Raw genomic sequence first — 23816 nt, 5'->3', positions numbered from 1 at the left:
AGCCGAGTCTGTAGCCATTTTCAAAAAACATCTAAAGACGCATCTCTTCCAGCAGCACCTGACCAATCAAGAATAGCACTTAACATTCTATTCAGTTTTCTGTCTGTCTATTTTTTATTTTTATTTAATTTTTTTTTTTTTTTAAATAAATCCTGTGTGTTCTGTGTTAGATTAACTGAGACTTGTTACAGCACTTGCATACTGTAGCCTCTGACTGTTGTAGTTGCTTCTATTGCTCTCATTTGTAAGTCGCTTTGGATAAAAGCGTCTGCTAAATGACTAAATGTAAATGTAATGAAGTTAAGGGTTCCGCGATCGGTGCAACCATTCTACGTCATCGACATAGAACGGATTTTTTAAATAACGTAGATCTTTCATGGGTTTTCTACATATTTGAGTAAGAGACATAATTTATGTTATATTCAGCCATACAAGTCTTATCAGAGTAAAAATGTAGACACGTCATATGTTCTGGTTCAACTCTCAACTGCAAATTTGTATAGCAGAAAACATTTCAACCAAAAAAGCGATATAACCTCTCAGATTGACCTCTTTGCTCAAAACAAAGAATGCAAACTTGTGTGTTGCAGGAATTTTGCATGTTCAAAGACTATCACAAATGCACTTTAGTATAGGAAAATGAACCAGCCCGTGTCCTTTCAGTTTTGTTTCTTGCTCTAACCAGCATACATGTTTGTTTTAGTTATGATGACCTTATCCCATGCAGTGCACCGTGATCTTTGCATGCTGTTAAAGGTAATAGTTGTCACTCATTTTTACAACCTGCAGTTTTTAAAATAGGTACACTAAGGTTCTCACTAGGTGTTCTTGTATCTCAATTGGCAGAGCATGATGCTTGCCAAGGTCATGAGTTTGAATTACAGAGAACACTTTGAATGTGTATCTTGAACGTTCTGCTTTGAATAAAAGTGTCTGCAAATAACTAATGCAAATGTAGCATAAATGTTCAGTTCAAGTGAACTTTGTTGTAGCTATTGAGGGCTTTGGCTTCGCTATTTGGGGTAAGTCACTATGTTGGAGGCATTTTTAGCTTTGATTGCTCATCTTATTTTATGCAAATCACCTTTACCCTAGGGCATCTTTGAAGGAATGTGAAGCTGGATGTCAGTTTGCCAAACACAAGAGAAAAAGTTTGATATCGCATTGCAAAGGTCAGATTTTCCGTTTGTTTTCAATGTCATAGATTTACACCAGATGTTTAGTTTTATGAAAAACCATCACGTACGTTGCAGAAAAGTTATTGTTGTCATAAAATTGTTGCATCATGAGGTGTTCCTCTTCAAAATGTTGTTTTGAGCAGTCATGTACATTCTGGGTATGGCACCTGGTATCTGAGCTCTTAGGAATCTGTGCTCAGATGTCCAACCTTATAAAGTTACATGGCAATGAAATGCGTGCATGATTAATTATTTTCTTCCAGCTAATTATTTAATTCAGTTGTAAAATGCAAGACCTTTCCGGGTATCTGTTTCCGGGTAGCTAGGATGCTCATGTTTCAAAACAAGTTCCCAATTATCTTTAACTCCCGACCCTTTTCATTTTGGATCTGACTAAATTTATGAGGTGACAGCTGACGGAGTTATATTTAGAACACAGGTGGCCATGAGAGTCTTAGTGCCCTGCAGTTCCTCTCCAGTCAAGTGCAGAACTGAGGCAGAACAAAGCCAGCCCAGTCCTCAACGCACCCGTCACCCGTCAAATACAGGTTCAGCCGCGCCAACAGGAACACACCTGTAGACCTGTTCAATGAACTAACACCTCCTGCACTCTTCGAGTCATTTAAACCATTTTTAGACATTTATATCCCCTTCTCTGTTCAAACGAAATCCTAAAATATATGAATTTGGGAGTGTTAATGTCTCTGGTCATTTTGGACAAATACTCAATCGGCTTTAAGAAATCCTGTTGAAATTTTCACAAGGCAAGACTAATGATGACCCCAGCAGTCGAGAAAGTGTGTTTTGATGCTGCCACTGTGGCATTTGCTGGCCATTGGCATTAGCGGAGCGTGCCAGGGGAGCCCTTGCACAGAGGTTACTTGAGCACAGCTGAGTGGGGAAGAGGGGAAGTTTTCCATATCGCATCTTACCTTCGATAAAAGTTGCCCTCATTTAGCAGCTAAAGTTCCAGAAGTTCTGTTCATAGTTAGCTGAAAACTCAAGTTCATTAGAACCCAGAGATTTCTAGTGAATTTGAGACTGAGACTTATTGTTCCTCTTTTAGTTTGTATAAAATAATTGGCTCAGAGTGCTGGAACACTTAGGGGGTTTGATAAATATCTGTTTAGTTCAGGTTAAGAACAGACTGCTGGGTAAACAATCGGTGGAGGATTCTAGAGCCCTAGATTTCCAGATTGTTCAATGTGGCTGAGTTGAGCTCCTTATCAACATGGATAATACTCTAGGTCATCATAGCCTCTTTTTATCAACCCCCTGCTTTTTTATATCAGTGCAGTGATGAGGGGTGTCCACTAAGGTCTTCTACTATGGTAGAGTCTTCTTATTGGGCCCAGAGGAAAATTCACCCATTCATAAAAAAAAAACTATTTGTTCCAGGACTGTGTTAATTTCAAATTTCAGCAAGTTTAATTTATAATATTAGATTTTTGTATCATTTTTAGGTGTGTAGGTCACTTTTGTTTTTAGCTATTCCAACATGTTTAGTGCCAGAAAAATTATTTTTAATAATTAGAATTGTCTTATTCCAGCATTATTGCTTTTAAATCATTGCAGAATGAATTTGTTTTTAATCATATGAATATTCATATTTTAATTGATGAATTCATATTTTTTTAATCATTATCATGATTTTTTTAATTCAAGAATTAATATACATGTTTTAATCATTCCAAAATGTTAAATGAGAAATTTTGGAAATCGTCCTAAAATGTTTAACGTACCTTTAGCTTTGGCAGTGTTCACAGACACAGCATTTTCGTAGTACCTTATTGCTTAAATAGATTTGTGTGTGATATTTTTATTTTTTTTCTCTCTGATTCCAGTCTGCACTTTCTGCCATGATGAGAGTTCTGGCCCAGATGAGTCATGTGGTTTGTTTGTTGTTTGATCACATGGAGCACTTGCCCTGGATGATGTCATTTGCATTAATCCTTCAATTAATTGGCCTTTTTGAAGCCAAGCCAGGACTTCTGGGAAAAAACTTTGCTTGGTGCCTATTGTGTAAACCTGTTTACAAACAAGCCTTGTTGAGCACTGAGTCTGGTTAATTCAGAAGCTGTAAGGTTCAGTCAGTATTTTTTAATTAGGGCCCGAGCACAACATGTAAGGGCCCGTATTGGAATTGCTCCATTTATTTAGTTAGTTTCCCTTTTTGTATGCCCCATGTTTGATCTTATAAACATCTCTTTAGATAGACACATACATACTAATGGCATCTTGAAAACTAAGAAGGAACTAAAATTACCTAACAAAATAAATAAATGCCAAGTGCCAACAGTAAAGATTAGTGTACATTCATAGGTCGGAGTGTCTATATTTACCTCAGAGCCAACAGAGCACCTGAAAATACTCTGCACTACTGGGCAAAGAGACCTTCCAGCTTTATGTAAAAGGATTTGGCTCAAGTTGTGCTAAGCCCTCATCAAGAGTGGCGGGGTAACTATAGGGGTGACAGTCTGTGGTGTGTCTGTTTTCTTATTTGTTAAGTCCTATGTATCGTGATTTTATGTGGTTTAGGCATCAAAATGATAACCTCACAAAGAAATAAGTTGCTGTCTAATTTTGTGGTTTTCTCTCCTCCACTCTTGAGCAAATGTTGCTGACCTGCTGTGTAGGACCCGTTTCTTTCAACTGTAAAAAATCTTCCTTTTTTTCCCCCATATCAAAATATAACCTATAGAGACCCTATATTTAAAGGGACAGTTCACCTAAAAATGAAAATTGTGTAATTATTAACTCACCCATAAATAGCGCGATATCATCAATATCGTTACATCCCTATCGCGGTGGTAAACGTGCCTCGATATCGTCGTGGTTGGGTTACAATATTAAAAGGACAGGTGTCCGTCAAAAAGCAAGAGGAATAAACACAGTCCCGCGGAACAAATCGTTGTTAACTACATAGACCATGATCCTTTGCGCTGCGTCGTCACATCAACCGTTGTTAAGCCAAAAGGATTGCACGCTGCACGCTGTCCACACAAGCTCACAGCAAGCCAGCATGGCCGACAGCGATACTTGTAAGGATGAAAACAACAAAACCGAAGTTGAGATTGTGCCAGCCCCTACAGTTTTTAAATCAGATGTCTGGAAACATTTTGGTTTCGCCGTGTCAAAAAACGCAAAAGGAGAGAAGGTGGTGGACAGACAATGGACTATGTGCAAGCACTGCCACAATAAACTGCGATACAACACAGGAAACACAAGCAGGCTTTTTGCCAGACTGTTTAAGGATTTTTTTTTACTGTTTTTTTTTTTCTTCTCCCTTGCAATGTAGATATTTTGATCTTTCTGATGAAAAATGTGAACATAAGCTTAATGATAGGTCAGTGTTTTTTTTTAAAGGCTTTTTGACTGACTATTTTATTTAAGTTTAAGTTCTGTTCCTAAATACCAGTTTTAAAAGGCTGCTTTTATTTGCCTTGCACATTTAAACCTGACTTAACTTGATCTTTGTTTGCACTTAAAGGGAATTCCCTATTGTTTACAATTGTTCTAGTTGCTTCTTAACTTGAACATTGCACAGAAGAATCAGTTATGCAACCAAATATTACTATACAGAATATTGATGTTTCTGACTACAACTTGCACTTTAAAAGCACTATGTGATCAGCGTTTTATGTTGTCATGGATCCATAAATACAACAATAAATTGCCTGTTGACTGGCAAAAGCAGAATAAATGTCAGTATTTTTTTGCTATTATCATCACAAACACCATCGTGAGCTATTTAACAATACCGTGAGCTTTTCCACAATATCACAATAAATATCGTACCGTGAGGTCAATATCGAAATTGTATCATACCGTGAGATTTTGATATCGTTACATCCCTACCCGTAAATAAGTCATTGTTGTGACTTTCTTCTGTCGAACACAAAAGTATCTTTTGAACATTTTTAAACATTGGACCCCTTGGATTTCATTGTATGGATGAAAAACAGACTTTTTTTTAATTTATGTTTTAAATATCATCTTTTGTGTTCCACAGAAGAAAGTCTGTCATAGAGTTTTGGAATGACATGAGAATGAGTAAATTATGGCATTTGAACTATTCCTTGAAGGCAGTCATTTATACACTCACCTAAAGGATTATTAGGAACACCATACTGTGTTTGACCCCCTTTCGCCTTCAGAACTGCCTTAATTCTACGTGACATTGATTTAACAAGGTGCTGAAAGCATTCTTTAGAAATGTTGGCCCATATTGATAGGATAGCATCTTGCTGTAGATGGAGATTTGTGGGATGCACATCCAGGACACGAAGCTCCCATTCCACCACATCCCAAAGATGCTCTATTGGGTTGAGATCTGGTGACTGTGGGGGCCATTTTAGTACAGTGAACTCAATGTCATGTTCAAGAAACCAATTTGAAATGATTCGAGCTTTGTGACATTATCCTGCTGGAAGTAGCCATCAGAGGATGGGTACATGGTGGTCATAAAGGGATGGACATGGTCAGAAACAATGCTCAGGTAGGCCGTGGCATTAAAACGATGCCCAATTGGCACTAAGGGGCCTAAAGTGTGCCAAGAAAACATCCCCCACACCATTACACCACCACCACCAGCCTGCACAGTGGTAACAAGGCATGATGGGTCCATGTTCTCATTCTGTTTACGCCAAATTCTGACTCTACCATCTGAATGTCTCAACAGAAATCGAGACTCATCAGACCAGGCAACATTTTTCCAGTCTTCAACTGTCCAATTTTGGTGAGCTCGTGCAAATTGTAGCTTCTTTTTCCTATTTGTAGTGGAGATGAGTGGTACCCGGTGGGGTCTTCTGCTGTTGTAGCCCATCCGCCTCAAGGTTGTGCGTGTTGTGGCTTCACAAATGCTTTGCTGCATACCTCGGTTGTAACGAGTGGTTATTTCAGTCAAAGTTGCTCTTCTATCAGCTTGAATCAGTCGGCCCATTCTCCTCTGACCTCTAGCATCAACAAGGCATTTTCACCCACAGGACTGCCGCATACTGGATGTTTTTCCCTTTTCACACCATTCTTTGTAAACCCTAGAAATGGTTGTGCATGAAAATCCCAGTAACTGAGCAGATTGTGAAATACTCAGACCGGCCCGTCTGGCACCAACAACCATGCCACGCTCAAAATTGCTTAAATCACCTTTCTTTCCCATTCTGACATTCAGTTTGGAGTTCAGGAGATTGTCTTGACCAGGACAACACCCCTAAATGCATTGAAGCAACTGCCATCTGATTGGTTGATTAGATAATTGCATTAATGAGAAATTGAACAGGTGTTTCTAATAATCCTTTAGGTGAGTGTATATTCTTTCCTCAATCAGGTTGTGAAAAGATTATTAAACGTATGGGTGTTGAAATGAATCGTTGCATCACGACATGGACGATTCTGCATTGATGCAGTAATAGACCATAATCGATTAAAGCCTACTGGTGTTTCTCTGACATAATTCGTCACATACACACTTCTTGCGCTATTGTAAAATGGCGAAGGGAGACGAAACACAAAAGCGAGTAATAATAAATGAACCCACTATTTTAACATTTACAGCATGTGAGCATGCGTGCGAGTGTGTATGTGCGTGCAAGGCTGCATGTGTGTGCGTGCGCGTGTGTATGAGGCTGCGTGTGTGCCCGTGCGAGTGTGTGTGTGCGTGTGAGGCTGTATGCGCGTATGCGAGTGTGTATGTGCAAGAGGCTTCATGCATGTGTTTGTGTGCGTGCGTGTGCGTGCGTGTGTGTGTGTGTGAGTGCGTGCGAGTGTGTGTGAGGCTGCATGTGTGTGTGCGAGGCTGCATGCGTGTGCGGACTTGTGTGTGTGTGTGCATGAGTGTGTGAGCATTATTGTAACTTAAGTACACTACTTGACAGTTTCATGCGCTTTTAATATTTGCTAGTGTTTGTTAGTTCTCAATGGTCCTGTTGTTTGCTGTGTTCAGACTAAGTTGTGTTTGATGATTGCTACAATTGGAAAGTGTACTTTCTTAGAGCAGATAAAATAAAAAGGGAGTTCATATATCTGACTGCTTCCTTGTATACAAAAATGTAGCCATGTGCAGTAATATTGAAAATTGAGGATGCAGTGCATCATGATGCGTTGTGATATCGTAACAAATCGAATCGTTGACATGTTAATCGTCATCGAACTGAATCGTGAGACCAGTGACGATTCACACCCCTACTGAACATGGAATTATGTGAGTTTTAAACTGCTTACAGTCAAGTTAATTTTTTACGGTAGTCTCCTTGTTGTTGCAGCACTGAATGAAGTGTGTAATATAATTCAAAGCCTATGCCAAAACATAAACAAGACCTGTGTACGTTGTGATACCTATTAGGCTCATTGGACATGCTATTTTTATATTGGGATGGAAAGAGAGAGGTGGGAGGGTGGACTGGTCACTGCTCCTCCTAAGAGCATTACGAGTGCGTTTGTTTGTGACATTAGCAGAGTGTGCTGTCACTGTCATATGGCAAGCCAAGGCAGCCTCGACTGGTTTAGAACAGAGACTGTTATTACGGATCGCAACTGTTCACCCTCCACTGTTCCCACCAGAGCCCAGGGCTTAATCCCGAGCAGAACGCAGCCTGTCACAGAGGTAAGGGGGGACAACTCTCACGAGTCATGGGGGAGATCAGACAGAACCGTTCCGCATGATTTTCTCACGCGTGTTATTGGGAAAAAGACGTCTAACTGAGCTTTCTTGGTGTTTTACTTCTTTCTCTTTTGAACTCAGTGATGGGAATCTTTTTTTGATGGTCCGGTTTTTAAAATGTCTCGTTGTTGAGAAGTTGGCACAGGTGAGCGTTTAATGCGACGCTGTCAAAGCCTCTGCTTTTTATTGTGTGTAATTCTGAGTCACTCTGTTCATTGTTAGGTGAAATATCTTATTAAACAAACAGTCATAATTTACTTACCCTCATGTAGTTCCAGGCCTGTATGATTGTTTTGTTTCTTCTGTGAATCACAAAAGATGTTAGTAGACTTGTTTTTCAGACTGTCATTTTGCTTCTTTTGAGGGTGCAATAAATTGTGATGTCTTTTTGGTGTGAACTGTCCTTTTAATTGCAAGTTTGTTTTAAATTCTGCTTGCTATTGTGTTGTCTGATTTATTGAATAATATAATCATAATTGTATGACTTACGAACATATAATTATTTTATTTAACTATTTATCTATTTAAATCCTAAATCCACTACCCTAAATGTTTTTCTTTTTTGCTTTATTCACATTTGTCTAAAGACTCGGTTCTACATTTTCTTTGAAACCTTTCTTCAAATGAGCCAGATTCTGCAAATTTTGCTTCTATGGCTATGTTTTTATTGAAGTTGCCAAAAAACTTTAAAGATTGTTACATTATATTATTACATTACATTATATTATTCATATAGAATATCTATATGAATGGATTGGTATGTGATAATCAAATGAAGTAATTTTTTTCTTTCTGTCTTCTTCTCTTGACAGCTTTCTCCTCCAGCTCCTTGTTCGTTAATGGAGTTCCGGCAGGGCAGCGGTGATTACTGCCACGCCCAACATCGCACCGCTTGATCACGGGTGGATACGCCCGGAATCTGCCCCTGAATGTCCAGAGAAACTTCTTCTCTGCTCTTCTCTTGCCGGTCTTTCTGACTGACCACTTTGTTGTGCGCCAAATGGGTTAACTGGCATCGCGGCACCTGGCATTTAGCTACCGGACACTGTTCCACCTGTCTAGTTGCCAGAGCATCCCTATCAAGAGGAAGAGGCATATTTGTTAGAAGAGGAGGACTCTTGTTGCCTCTAACTTCCCAGAAAGGCAGCTTTAAATTTTCATATACTGATTAATAGTGATTTATCGCAGAGGATCCTGCGAATCTGTGACACCTTCACTGTGATCTGCTGAAGCACTGCTCTAGGTTAGAGTAGTGCCGTACTGTGAGTGGAGCTCTGTGAATCCTGGCCCGGATTGGGTGCTGTGTTTTCTGTAGAGTGGAGGGACACCAGCATGACCAGGATGAACCGTCCAGCTCCTGTCGAGGTCTGCTACAAAAACATGCGCTTCCTTATCACGCACAACCCAACCAATGCAACGTTAAGCAGCTTCATTGAGGTGAGAGACCATTCAAACAAATGCAACATTTTAAGACATGAGAGATCATAAACATTCTGCTCTGAAAGAGTGACTGTCCACTAGGGGTGTAACGGTACACGTATTCGTACCGAAGCGTTTCGGTACAGGGTTTTCCGAATGCAATCCATAACAGTTTACAGTCGGCTTGTTTTAAGCGTGGAACACACTTCAATCCAGTTCCCACACGAACATATTAAGTATTCAGTCCATTTTATCATAAAATTCAAACGATAAATGCCGTTTTGACGCTCTTTAATGTGACGTGACAGATCACTGTATAGGCGCGTCAGTTCAAGCGGCAGTGCCAGGTGAACACGATCACCTCTTCCTAAAGAATAAACATGAATTAATATCTTAAGGTATGTTGAGGATACATTACAACTTGCTGAGACATATCGTATGTTGTGTAATCGCTCAATCGGTGTTTCAAAGATAATAAAACAGCTTGTAAACAATGTCACAAAGCATCACATTTACCTCAGGCAGTCATTCAGTGTCCACAGCTGTTAGTTCACTAGAGAAACGAACTCTTTCGCTAAATATATGCACTGTATCAACCTACAGTATATATTCATTATATTCTACTTAACCTGTTAGTGATGTCTTGTTTATTTAATGTATGTTTAAATAAATCTGTAATGAAAATGACAGCCACTGTGTATAAATGATTATATTTCAACAACGAATTGAAAAAAATATATATTTGATTTAGAATGCAAAAACTGTCTTATGAGTGTTGATTATTATTGTATCTAAAAATAAATAGCAACTGAATTTAGGCTAATATTTTGGGCTCTGTTGTTAACCTTTAATATTATAGCAATGTGTTGGTAAAGGCTCCCTATATAGTTTAGAGCATTATCTTCAATAAACTTTTAGTTATAATTGAATTCTTTTAAGGACAGACACAATTTTTTTTCAGTAAACCGCTGTTGAATAAAAATAAATAAAAAGTTATTTTATAAAACTGCTGTACCGAACCCGTACCAAACCGTGACTTCAAAACCGAGGTACGTACCGAACCGTCACTTTTGTGTACCGTTACACCCCTACTGTCCACATAAATGGACAGCAAGCAATAACAAATAAAAAACGGTTATTTAAAATCCTAAATATACTCTGTTGAGTCCCTCAAAACTCAAAAAATTGTTTCCTCAGGATCTGAAGAAGTATGGAGCAACAACAGTAGTGCGTGTGTGTGAAATCACCTATGATAAGACACCGCTGGAAAAGGATGGAATTACTGTCATGGTGAGACTTATTTCTCTGTCATACTATAAATAAGTATTGACTGTAAAGGTTTTTTTTTTTTTTTTTGAAAACACAGAAAGATAGACTGATAATCGCCAATATTTTCTACACTGTCATTGAGTCCTTAATAGGTTTACCGATAAATGACAAAATCTTATTCCAAATTAACTTTTGGAAACCTTCCACTTTGTCCTAATTGAATGAAAATTATAGTTTTTTGTTAAAGGTCCCATGGCATGGCATTTTTCTATTATTTTATAATGTTTCCTGAGGTGTACTTATATTATTAGTATGATTTTTACATCATAAAATGTCATAATTTAGAAATAAAAGGCATTTTTTCTATACTGCTGTTTGCCCTGTGGCTGAATGCCCTGCTACAAGAGGCGTGTCTGCTGTGAGACTTCAGTAAAAACGCCCACTGTTGTGATTGGCTGACATCTTTGCATTTTAAATGAGCGGAGGGGGCGTGGTTTAACGAGGCACGAGCAGGCACGAGTCTGCCAGAGAGACGGATGGACCTGTGTTCACTTCTCATCAGTTCTCTCAGCATGTCTCAGTTCAGGGTGAACTGTTGTAGTTACTAGAATATACTTCAGGTTATTAGTTTATTTCTAGTAGGGCTGTGCAATTAATCGAATTTCGATTTCGATTTTGCCTCCCAACGATCACCAAAATAGTACAATCGAGAAAAAACGATTATTTTGCCTTGCGTTCTGAATGAAACGCGCACGCGCACATCCGCCCCTCCCGAACCCACAAATCTCTCTCAGTTTGTGAGTCTCGTGACTCGTGTGCATATCATCCGCTGGAATTTAAAAACTCGGCGCGAGTAAAGATGGCAGAAGGAGGGCAGTTACAGCAGCGTTTGGTGAGCAAAAAAGGCAAAACCAACTCCGTTGTCTGGGAACAGTTTGGCTTCGAGGAATCAGACGACGAGCAGAAACATGGTAAGATTTGATACATTTCTGTACCTGAAAACTAATGTTAGACGTACATGAAAAGCATAGCCGAACCATATTGTTGATCTTATTTATTTGTGGTTATCATTTTTACGTGAATACTTTTATACTTTGATTCGAATATATGTTATATTATTTATTTTAATAGTTCAAAAAGTACAACAAATGTTACAATTTCAATTGAATTGTTGAAAGGTGTATTTTTAATAAATACAACACATTCCCAAAGTCATGTGAAATAATCGTGTTACATAATCGTGATTTCAATATTGACCAAAATAATCGTGATTATGATTTTCTCCATAATCGAGCAGCCCTAATTTCTAGTCGGAGGGGCTGTCACTCATGTCAGAAAGTTAGTAACTTTAGTAAATTATGGATCAGCGCTGACTCGAGACGCGAACCGTTTAGAACGATTCAGTCCGATTTGGTGAACTGGTTCGGTTCACTAAAAAGAACCGATTCAAAAGAATGATTCGTTCGCGAACCGGACATCACGGAGACGAAGCGATTGCTAACAAAGTTATTTATAGTAACTACTGAGTTATGAGAGCGCTGTCAGTCAGCGCGAGTTTATTGTGTTTGTATCTGAGAGTTCTGAATAAACACGAGTCCCAGTCACACCGAGTCCTCTTCATCATTATTCTACCAACTTTGTAACACATGCAATGTACCATTACAGCGAGATGAACGAGTTAGTAAGTATTGAGTATAGCATTATTTCTAGATATGTTCCAATCATATGAATAGCGTCATTGACGCGCATTGAGTAACGTTACACAGCGCAAACAAAGACACAACAGCAGTAATCGAATGTAATCCAGTTTATTGTGGGGAAAGCTGGCTAGCCTAGCCCAGATATGCTCACGCTTACCCTCCTTCTGCTTAATCTCACGCCGCGTTTGGTGCCTCCGCTGTGGGCCAGATGCAGTACTGGGGGTCGGGGATGTTGGAGGCCGAGCTTCGGCGTGTGTGAGGTTTATCTCTTAAGATGTGACTACTGATGTTAAACAGAAAAGACTGTATGCACATTTTAGAACAGATAGACGCGACAAGGACGTACAAAAACACTGACTCACAAGATATAAAACACGAAAACACCGTTCTGTCGGGAGAGAGAGAAGCCGCTGCGTGTCCACAAATAATAAATAATAAGCTACACATAAGAAATCAATGATCACAGATCAGAAGGAACTGAAGAAAGACTTCTGTTTTCATTTGTACATCCAAACACTGAGAAACTGCCAGTGTTCACTCGTTCACAAGTAACGTTAATGATCTCGAGTGTTTGCATGGGCGTGTCAGATTCTCTGGGCGGAGGGAGGGAACCGTTCCTGCTTGGACGTCAAACCAGGAGACTTCAGGATTGGCTCGTCTGGCCTGTCATTTTCTCAAAGGCAGAGAGAGACAGCCAGAACTCGGTTTTACACCGATCAACATTTCTATCCACTTGGGGACAATATTCAGGCTAGGGGAACTCATATTAATGTTGAAATACCTCATAAAATGAAAATTTCATGCCATGGGACCTTTAAACATTTCATTTAAAAAAAAGGTCTTCTTTTTATTATTATTTGTAATAATTATAATTGTGTCAACGCAGAAATAAGACAATTATTTAAAACAATCATTAGATTGTGTAATACTAGCACTGATTCTTTTCTTTTTATTTTCTTGCACCTTCTGTACTTCTCTCTGTTTGTGTGTGAGTGACTCACTGTCACATGAATGTAATAATCCTGGACCGTTTCCTGATCATGAGTGTGTCACTCCATGCCATCCGTACTTTAATTAACGCTTCTGCTTTACTGCAGTGATGCTACTGTAATTAGTGGTACTTTAATGAAGGTGATTGGCTCCCTCTGACATCAAGTAAAGACTCTGTCTGAATTCATATGTAGGATGAGGTTTGTTTTGGTCAGCAGAAACCACTTCTACACAACCCTGCAGCACTTATATATTCCTGGAACACACATGCTGTACGAATTGGCTGCCCAGTCATGTGATATGATGTCAAGTGGTGTGAGATGAGGTTGCTTTCTGTCTAGTGCTCCAAAGGGAGCTCTGCATTTGAGGATACAATCCTATAACGTTCTGCCAAACATCATATCTTTCCCTGCCTTCACCTTTTTTTGAACTACTTGAAACATGTGTTTTCAGTTTGGCTCGTCAACATTTCCCTGTTACCATGGCAGCCGGAGGGGAGCTTGATCTATCTCCCTCTGAGCTCTTTATTAAGTCTCATACACCCTTGTGCCCTTTCACTCTGTTGAACTTCTCATTAAATAAGACATATACATGACGCTACATATTTAACTTTTTAATTTCTAGAAGAATTCTTGAAATGTAGCTGTCTAAGCCTCCTAGATTGACCTGAGGTCATTGTGAATTTATCCAGCGCGCTGGCGCATCCCAGGCTTTACTTTTAGAAACTGTAAAGTGCATGAGAAGCATAGCAGATGCACAGTTATGTAAATCAATTTCCTCCTCATGCCATCAAGAGAACAGTCAGGTTCCGCAAGAGAGAAACGCTCTTGAACACAGAGCCTGTTTGAAACACCGCTGCTGTGTTTTTATGCTCAGCTAGACAAGATGTAGAGCTTCAGTCCACAGCTCTCCTTCGAAAGGGTATGGAGCTTGTTAAAAACACGAATGCATTCATCAGAATTTAGTGCTTTTGTTTAGTTTGTGAATAACTTTAAAAGCTGTTCCTCAACAAGATTTTAGGGGATCGATTTGAATATTGTACTTGGTTACTTTCTGTATCACTAGTGTCAAATGGGTTTTGTAGAATACTGCCTGCTATTGGTTGGAACAAAACAGATAGACCCACCCCAAACTGATGCCATTGGTTGAGCCAATGTTTCTGTTGTCTTGCTTGTCGGGATACTTAAACAAACAGAGCAATGTTTTGATTGTACCCTAGAGCCACAGTGTTTATACTTTTCTAGGAAATAAACGTACAAATTCCAAGTATAGGTTACCATACTTGGCCCTCACATGTCACTTTATATGAAGAAAAAAACTCTAGTAATTACACGTTTTGAAAAGAATTAAGGTTTTTTTTTTTAGGTTGGCTGCTGAAAATTAAACTGTTCTATCACAGGTATAAACTTCATTTAAAAATATATTAAAATGGAAAACGGTTATTTTAAATTGAAATTTATTAGGCCACCTAATATAAAGTGGGTCCCATTTTGCTTACATTATGGACATTACATTGCTTACATTTTATACTGTATTTTAATACAAAAGTTTTAGTGAACATAAAATAATTTTTCTCAAAGACACTCATAAATTCCCCCAAAATTAGTAACCCCAAACTTTTTAAACTTTTTGTCTTTTGAAGGTAGTGTAGTTGTCATTGCATTTTCAGCTGGAGTAGAAGAAAGGTTTTGTAATTTAGAAAATATATATACTTTTTCATTTATTATTAGAAATGGTGCAAAATAGAATTTAAAAGTGTCTTCCATTGTTCAACAAACTTCCTGCCCTAAACTCTCACTGTTGATGATATAGAATATGTCAGACTGTTCAAGTCAACCTGAGAATGTTTCCTTAGTTTTCACTGCATGTTGACTTTCCTTTGCTCTATGTCCTCTCTTTTTTTTGTAGACTGTTTTTTTTGTATTTTTACTTCTGCTCTTCATAAGAGGTGATGAGGCAATGGCTTTGCAGGGGGTCAAAACATGGAATGGGATTTCCTCTCCATTTCAATCAACTCCAGATGGATTTAAACTCTGTTGGATCAAAAATGTTCTGTGAACTTGATGATAGGTTGTGTGGTGTCATTTCATAAGTGTATGATTAACCTGTGGATTTGTGCATTTCAGATCCCATTTGTCTCATAGAAGCATAAGATGGTAAAAAGTCTAGATGCACTGTTTAAATCAAACCAAAAAGTATTATACTGAAACAACCGTGCAAACTGTTTTATAATTCATGCAAGATCTTGAACCAACAAAAAAGTTTCTTTTTGATGAGAAAACGGATCAGATCAGTCTATTGACATTTGTGTCTCCAAAGTTTAAGCTTTAAAAACAAGACCTCCTTTAAAGGAAGTAATGAAACTGAAGTGTTGGTTGACAGCAAACAGGTGCCTCAAACCTCTCCTGCTCTTTTGTAAGCAGAGGCTCGAGTTGCTGGAGGAGCGATAGCAGGTATTCGATTCAAGGAAAATGGCAGGGCATTTTCCACAATTAGGCCCCACACTGCACCAGTCTGGAGTCGGTGTGCCCTGGCAAGAGTACAGAGCACTTCCATCTTGGAATGGACTCCTGGAATTAATAGCCTACTGTTGACATACCAGACAAGGAGGGGCCTATTAACCTCTTAGTGGATTAAAATGTTATTTTTAAACCAGGAGATTCTCATAGACGGTCCTTGTAGAAAATAGTCTCATCAACTCGCTCCCTATAAACGTCCCCTTTTCTGAGAAAGCAGTAACGCAGAACACCATGCTCTGTTTGTCAGTGTATTTTGACCCAGCACATTTGTGTTTTCAATACATCATTCAGATTCAGTCTTCCATGAAAGAAAGAAAAAGTCTTTAATATCTGTATTTGAGTTAGATTGTGCCTAGACTGAATGTTTATGATCTGCTGACGCAATTATCAAAACTCTGAATGTTTCTTTGAACCACAGATCAAGTCATACAATTGTAAAGAACATGAGAAATTTTCAATTTAAGGCATTAGTTCACCAACCTGTTTGACTTTTATTTATCTGCCGGACATAAAGGAGATATTCTGAAGGTTATATTTCATGTTCATGCAATGACAGTCAATAGACCTTATTGAATGCAATGTCTTACATTTACATTTATGCATTTAGCAGACGCTTTTATCCAAAGCGACTTACAACTTGGGGGTACAGGAAGCGATTGGTCATGAAGAGTCGAGTAAGTGCAACAAGTGCCTGAAATACTGAGACCGTGTACATTGCTCAGTGTAGCACAGGCTAGAGTAGGAAGGGAGAAAGAGAAAATGAAAGTTTTTATATATATATATATATATATATATATATATATATATATATATATATATATATATATATATATATATATATATATATATATATATATATATATATATATATATATATATATATATATATATATATATATAGAGGTTAAGTGCTCACGGAAGAGCTGAGTTTTTAGTTGACTTTTGAATGTTGTCAATGATTCTGCGTTTCGGATGGCGTTGGGAAGATCGTTCCACCAGCTGGGAACGTTGAATGAAAATGTCTTTGTGATAATTCCCTGTTTCCCTCTTACATAACATTTCTGATGAGTCCGCTCTTGCACATGGTGTTAAATTGAGCTGTTAGGGACAGATCTGATTGAAGTGGTGGAGTTGACAGGACGAGCAAACGTGCCATGTTTGCCGTTGGAGAACTTGTAAAAATCACACAGGAATCATCAAAGGGATTCGCAACCTGCTGTGAATCTTAGATGATGCTCTCTGAAGCATTATAGAGCACCACCTGCTGGTGATGAATGGAATCATTTGTTTTCCTTCTTATCTGCTGTTTTGTCTCTGTATGTGCGTGTTTCCCTTTCAAGGAAAACTGAGTAACATACAGACATATAGTTATAATACATGTGAACTCATCCTTCTGTTTCTCTCCCTCAGGATTGGCCATTCGATGACGGTGCGCCTCCTCCTACCAAGATTGTGGATGACTGGCTTAGTCTGTTGAAGAATAAGTTCTGTGAGGATCCCGGCTGCTGTGTGGCTGTGCACTGTGTGGCCGGACTGGGCCGGTGAGTGAAGGAGAACAGCATCACATCACTTCATCCTGTTATTACAGACGTGCTGCTAAGTCCAAGGCTGTAGCCACCTGTGTGGTATGTTAGAATTGAGCACAACTTGATCAAACCAGTGTGCTAAACCAGTGCTGTGCAGACGCTGAATCGGTGCACTTTAAAAAGAATTGTTTTGCTCTGATATTCCAGTAAGGAATTATGTTGAAACTCAACAACTCACACATGCCTAACGGCTAAAATATTGCCCATTTTTATGTTACACACACCTAGGTAAATGTAAATGATTATTCTGATTGGAAATTGGCTGAAAATATTAAACCTTTCAAAATACTATTATAACAATAACAACAAAAAGCACAAGAATGTCTAGAATTTTGTGAACCATTTTGAAATTTTGGCTGTTCAAATCATTGCTGTTATTGTTAACTAAAATGAAAACGCTAAAAAAAATTGTTAATTGAAATAAATCTGAAATAAAATATAAATATCCACATAAAGTATTAATATTAAAATATTAAAATGTAGCCCTGGCAACTAACTGAATACAAATTTTAATTGAAGTCCTAAAATTACTTAAACTGAAATAAATATGAAGCTAAATAGAAGTAATAAAACTAATACAATGACAAAAGCACAAAGTTGCTCAACTTTAAACTGAAATTAAAACCCAACTGAAAACATAAATGCTAATTTAAAATATTAATAAATATTATAATATTATATAAATAATACTAAAATAACATTAGTTCAAAAGGAAATCTGCTGAGCGTTCTACGGTATTCTGCAGGCACGGATCCCATATAGTCTTAGTAATTTCCCAGCCTGCTGTTGTGGCTGTTCAGAACTTGTAGACGTGCGAATGCTCATCTGAATTTGATGGGTCAGGCTTTATGTGGCTCGGTTCTCTCTCTCTTACAAAAATTCTCAAACATATCAACAGGCTTTCCCAGGATCTGTTGCTCTTTTTCCCTCAGAATGCAATCAAGGGCTTTGTGTAATATCTCTGGCAGAGCTTTAAGCTGGCTTGTGTTAGTGTAGTGTTTTAGTTCTACTGTTTACATTTGGTTTCTCATACATTTTTTTTTTTTTGCTTTACCCCAAATACCCCTCAGCGACAGGCCTCTCATTCTTGGCCCGCGTCCTCTCCAGGTCAAGCCCATTCTCTCTGCCTTACCGCTGTGTGCCAAAAACTACCGTCCACACGGACACACAATATTAATCCAAGTATATTATTCAAGGCACAAAGGTTGACGTCCGAAGACGAAACAGGAAGCTGATGATAAGCAGCTCTCTTAATTGCTCCGGCGTATCTCTTTTCAGTGGAGAATCCTGGTGTAGTGTCGGTGTTGCTCTCTTATCTGGCCAGCTGTCAAAACACACAGACCTTAATTAAGTTGCGGTGCTCAAACTGTCGAGCCCAGGCGGTCAAATGTGGCGCTTCTCCAGGACTGGTAGGCTAATGACAGTCCGGTTTACCCTGCCTGCCCTCCTCCCACTATGACCCCTGACCGCTTCTGCCGACAAGTTAAGCACCAGCCTCTCTGACGTAGGTTGAGCTCCTGTGGGAGCCCTCAGCAGTTTTTGACAGGGAGCCAATGTTTGCTTTAGTAGGCTGAGTTTGTGTTGTTGCGCATTGGAAAGGGGCACACTCAGTGGAGACTTCAAAGCTGTCAGGACCCAAACGGTAAAAATAGACAAAGTCTCCGACAGGGACTGAAACACTCTTCAAATCAAAATGTATTGTGTTTATGTAAATCGGGGAATAGCGCGTAATGACGTTCAGGATTTTTTTTCTCAAGCAAAAAAAAATAGTGTATGACTTAACTGCTCTGTAAATGATTAGAATGATAATGCTGCTTGAAATGTAGTAACATCCCAAAAAATGTGAAATTAAAATGTTGTCATCAACTCCCCGTAATGTTGTTCCCAACCTGTATGACTTTCTTCTGTGGAATAAAAAAGGAAAAAAGTCCAAATCCCCATTCATTTTCATTATATCAAAAATTACGGTCAAGCTCCAAAATGATGAAGAAAAAAAAAACCTGCATATATATTTCATCCATGACCTGGGCACTATATGAAGCCATACAATAGCTTTGTGTGATGAACAGACAGTAATATAAGTAGTAGAATAATGCATCTTGCCACTCACAAAAATGTAACCTACTATAACTGCAAACCTGTTCTCACATGCATTAGAAGGGTTAAATGGTTCGCTTTTCCTGGAAGCCTATTGTTTCTGGTGGCCTCACACACACAAGCACAATGTTTGAGGTGATGATGTTTCCTGGTATTAAACACTGTGTGTGTGTATATGTTGCAGGGCTCCGGTGCTGGTAGCTCTGGCACTTATAGAGAGTGGGATGAAATATGAGGATGCCATTCAGTTCATCAGACAGTGAGTATACATTACAGCTAACAAAAACTTTACCAACACCTTGCAGCAAAATTAAACAACACCCATTCAATACAGTGAATGATACTGTACAAGCACGTCACAGTAAATGAAGCATGGATACGTGACAGATATTGTGCAGCATTAATTCATTACAGCTAATTATTCAGCACAAACAAATTATAGTACATTATGCAGCCGAGAAATGATGCATACAATTTGCACTGATGCCACTATGAGCTACAAACAGATGAGCTACTGTAGCTCAAATTGCTCAAGAAGTTAATTCTGGTTCTGATAGAAAGGTGTCAGAATACACAGTGCATCGCAGTTTGTTGTGTATGGGGCTGCATAGCCACAGGCCAGTCAGGGTGCCCATGCTGACCCCTGTCCACCACCGAAAGCGCCAACAGTGGGCACGTGAGCAACAGAACTGGACCACGGAGCAATGGAAGAAAGTGGCCTGGTCTGATGAATCACGTTTTCTTTTACATCACGTAGATGGCCGGGTGCATGTGCATCGCTTACCTGGGGAACACACGGACCAGGATGCACTATGGGAAAAAGGCAAGTCGGCAGAGACAGTGTGATGCTTTGGGCAATGTTCTGCTGGGAAACCTTGGGTCCTGCCATCCATGTGGATGTTACTTTGACACAAACCACCTACCTAAGCATTGCTGCAGACCATGTACACCCTTTCATGGAAATGGTATTCCCTGGTGGCTGTGGCCTCTTTCAGCAGGAGAATACGCCCTGCCACAAAACAAAAATAGTTCAGGAATGGTTTGAGGAGCATAACGATTTTGAGGTGTTGACTTGGCCTCCAAATCCCCCAGATCTCAGTCCAATCGAGCATCTGTGGGATGTGCTGAACAAACAAGTCCGATCCATGGAGGCCCCACCTCGCAACTTAGAGGACTTAAAGGATCTGCTGCTAACATCTTGGTACAAGAAACCACAGCACATCTTCAGGGGTCTAGTGGAGTCCATGCCTCGACGGGTCAGGGCTGTTTTGGCAGCAAAAGGGGGACCAACACAATATTAGGATATTAATCAGGTTGTGCCTTATGTATGTATGTTTGTATATAAGATTTTATGTAAATATTTATAACATTTTATATATAATTATATATAATATAAAACGTATGTATGTGTTGTTTAACATTAAGGAAACATTTTAAATTAAAAAATACAAATAATTAATTTATAATATGAAATATTTTTTATGATATGTGTACTGTAACTCTTAATGACTTAGAATAGTGACTAGTAATGGGTTGATGTCTTTGACTCGCTGTAAACTGTATACCTTAGACTTAGTGTATGTGCATATAATAATAATAATAATAATAATAATAATTATTATTATTATTATTATTATTATTATTATTATATTAAAAGTCACATTAAAAACACATTAATAAAACTTTTTTTTTTTTTCTCACAGGAAGCGCCGGGGCGCCATCAACAGCAAGCAGCTGACATATTTGGAGAAGTATCGCCCCAAACAGAGACTGCGCTTCAAAGACCCACACAACCACAAAAGCAAGTGCTGCATAATGTGATCCAGTCTCACCAACCTGCCGCTGAAGGAGCAAGTCACTCACGGATTAAACCGGACTTAAACTACCAATCTAGTGCATTTGAACTCTTGCTACTTTTCAGGAGGGGAATTCAACCCCCTTTTGGTGTTAATGTCAGACCCTGCACACAGGGTCTTTACCAGCTCAGGGCTGTGAAAGGCGAGCCTCTTGAATTTTGTCTTTACACACAAAACCCCCATCCTCAGTGTGTTCACGAATGTGTTGTGAACACAAACACACGCCGATGCATATTCGCGCACTCTCATGCTACCAGCCATCACACTGTACCAGCAGCACACAATCCAAAGATGATCATGGCCACTAGCCACCTGCTTCAACAAAATCACAGTTGTTATACTCACTGCTCGACTACCTTGTTCTACCCTGTACCCTTGTTTTTATTCTACCTTGTATCATGAATCTACTCTGGGATTCGGGGTTTTGCACCACTGGCTCTTTATTAATAGAACTGTGGGCATCTAGATGGATAACATAGCACACTTTGACATGACTTCCAGGTTTTTGGATGTTTTAGCTGCTTTCAGAACACTATGAAACTCAGAAAAAAAATCCAGCTAATCTGACACCTGGTTGTGCCACAGAATTGCACCAATGAACTGAGAGAAATCCATGAGTGAGCGCACTTGTAGATCTGTAGATTTGTCTTAATTTAACACAGCAGCCACAAGAGGGAGTCCTCACACTACATACTTCAAATGAAAGATCTTTTGGAGCATAGCCTACATGTACAGCATTTTTGAATTTCAATAGTTTTATTTATTTTTTGTTGTTGTTTGCGCTCAGTGCTCACACGTGGCTGTTTCTCACAGACATAGTTGTACTGTGGACACTTTAAAATGACAGAACTTTTCAGACTGAGGCTTAAACTACTATGTGTTGTTCATATAATGGGAAATGAAATGAAATGGAAACAGTATCTCCGCCTAACCAGTGGTTATTTAGACACCAGCGAAGGAAAAAAATGTAATGAATCTGTGTCAGGTACTGAAATGATCTCACATGCATCATTAATCTTCTTCCTTTTTGGATATGAAATGCAGACTTTGGATCTGGGTTAATGTCACATTTCTCTGCCTTTGAAATCAAAAGCATAAGCTAGTGAAGCAAATATTTAAGAAATATCTAATAAAAGAGCATCTTTGTATAATTGCATCTTAATGACTATGATGAGAAGGATAAGCAAATAGCTCGTTTTATGGATTACGGTTACATTTTCATTATATTACATTATATTAACTTAATCTCTCGTGTTCATCTACAGAAACAACAGCAGGAGAATAGAAATGTTTTAAAGTAACATACAGAGCTAACTTCAATTTAGAGCTGAAATTTAATACAGGAGATCAGTTGTTAATCACGTTTGCATTTCTGGTATTGACACTCAATAATCCATCCCACAGTGGATCCTATTTAAAAAGTGTGTGAATAAAGCAGCTCAATGTTACCCACATTTATAAGGGCTTCTCTTTCATACAGGCTGTTTAGTCACTTTTGTTACGGTCTCCACCATCTGCTGAAAGAAGAAATGCCTGCCTTTGCAAATCTGGAATGTTTTGAAGGGTTGTTGGCTCAATAGTTATAATAGTTCATTTCAGAACGTCTCTGAAAACTGATATGATCAGCACAATAATAATCAAAGGAAACTTTTTTTTTTGTGATAAAGAATGGGACAGGTGAGTGAGGGCTGACTGAGACTCAAACTACACGCCACGTCTCAGGTTCATACATAATCCTTAATGCGACAAATCAATGGGAATGTCCACTTTTTGACTTTTCATGTTTCCTTTCTACATTTCTTTTAGAAATGTTGTTCACCCATTTTTCTTTTATTATGAATAAGACAGCAGGGCTGAAGTCATTACCCTTGACATTGAATGATATAGTGTCAGTGTTTGAAAATCATGGGCGATCAAATTATAAACCACAGAAATGTTCGTTGAACCATTGGTTTCCTGATCATTTCTACAGTGGCCTATTTGACATTAATGTATTATTGATATTTCAAGTTTTATTAAACATTGATCCATAATTAATGAGCTATTGTTCTCTGTTCATATCTACAGTGGTTGAAATGATTGTATTATTGATAAGTTTTAATACCAAAACAGAAAAGTTAAGAATTGATGTAAATATTGCTTTTTTTATGAAATGGGAACATATGTGAAATCTGAAATCTGGATGAATTAAAAATAAATAAAAACATATTGCTCAATACCACAGTACTTGAATGTTTATCTCATTGGCTGTCATTCTGATATTTCTTACAATCGTGTACCTGTAGTTGAGTTGTTAGTTTGTGTTGTACATTATATATTATTAAATAGTATTATTACCATCTCTGTGAGATCAGAGAAGGATTAATGAACAAAGAAGGGAAATAACTACTTATGAGGTATATTTAATGAGTGAATATTGTAATCCTAACATCTGTTTGTGGATTTTATTAATATCTGAGGGTAATTCTACTTTCCTTTATTTGGTTCCATGTCGTTTGTTTTAAATGGCAACAGATTTTCCAGATAAAAACTGACACAAGGGCA

The 23816-nt window shown here is 38.5% G+C and overlaps 1 protein-coding gene across 8 annotated transcripts in view; it reads left to right on the top strand.

Annotated features, from left to right (window-relative positions):
- Positions 1 to 23502, top strand: part of ptp4a3b (protein tyrosine phosphatase 4A3b) — a 33624-nt gene extending 10122 nt beyond the window's left edge. For 3 of the 8 annotated variants that reach the window (XM_079837176.1, XM_079837178.1, XM_079837179.1), the window contains 5 exons: positions 8649 to 9273; positions 10453 to 10545; positions 17144 to 17274; positions 19601 to 19675; positions 21120 to 23497. In XM_079837176.1, coding sequence (XP_079693302.1) covers positions 9169 to 9273; positions 10453 to 10545; positions 17144 to 17274; positions 19601 to 19675; positions 21120 to 21237 — 522 coding nt within the window. In that variant the 5' untranslated portion in view covers positions 8649 to 9168 and the 3' untranslated portion in view covers positions 21238 to 23497. Of the gene's footprint in view, positions 1 to 1095; positions 1173 to 5859; positions 5917 to 6942; positions 7982 to 8648; positions 9274 to 10452; positions 10546 to 17143; positions 17275 to 19600; positions 19676 to 21119 lie in introns of those variants that run through there. The other 5 variants (XM_079837181.1, XM_079837180.1, XM_079837182.1 and 2 more) reach the window with 4 other exon arrangements.
- Positions 23503 to 23816: the final 314 nt, after the last annotated feature.

This window comes from Gobio gobio, assembly GCF_949357685.1.
Source record: "Gobio gobio genome assembly, chromosome: 15".
NCBI lineage: Eukaryota > Metazoa > Chordata > Actinopteri > Cypriniformes > Gobionidae > Gobio > Gobio gobio.
The sequence above is the reverse complement of the archived record's forward strand: the minus strand, read 5'-3'. Positions and strand labels throughout refer to the sequence as shown.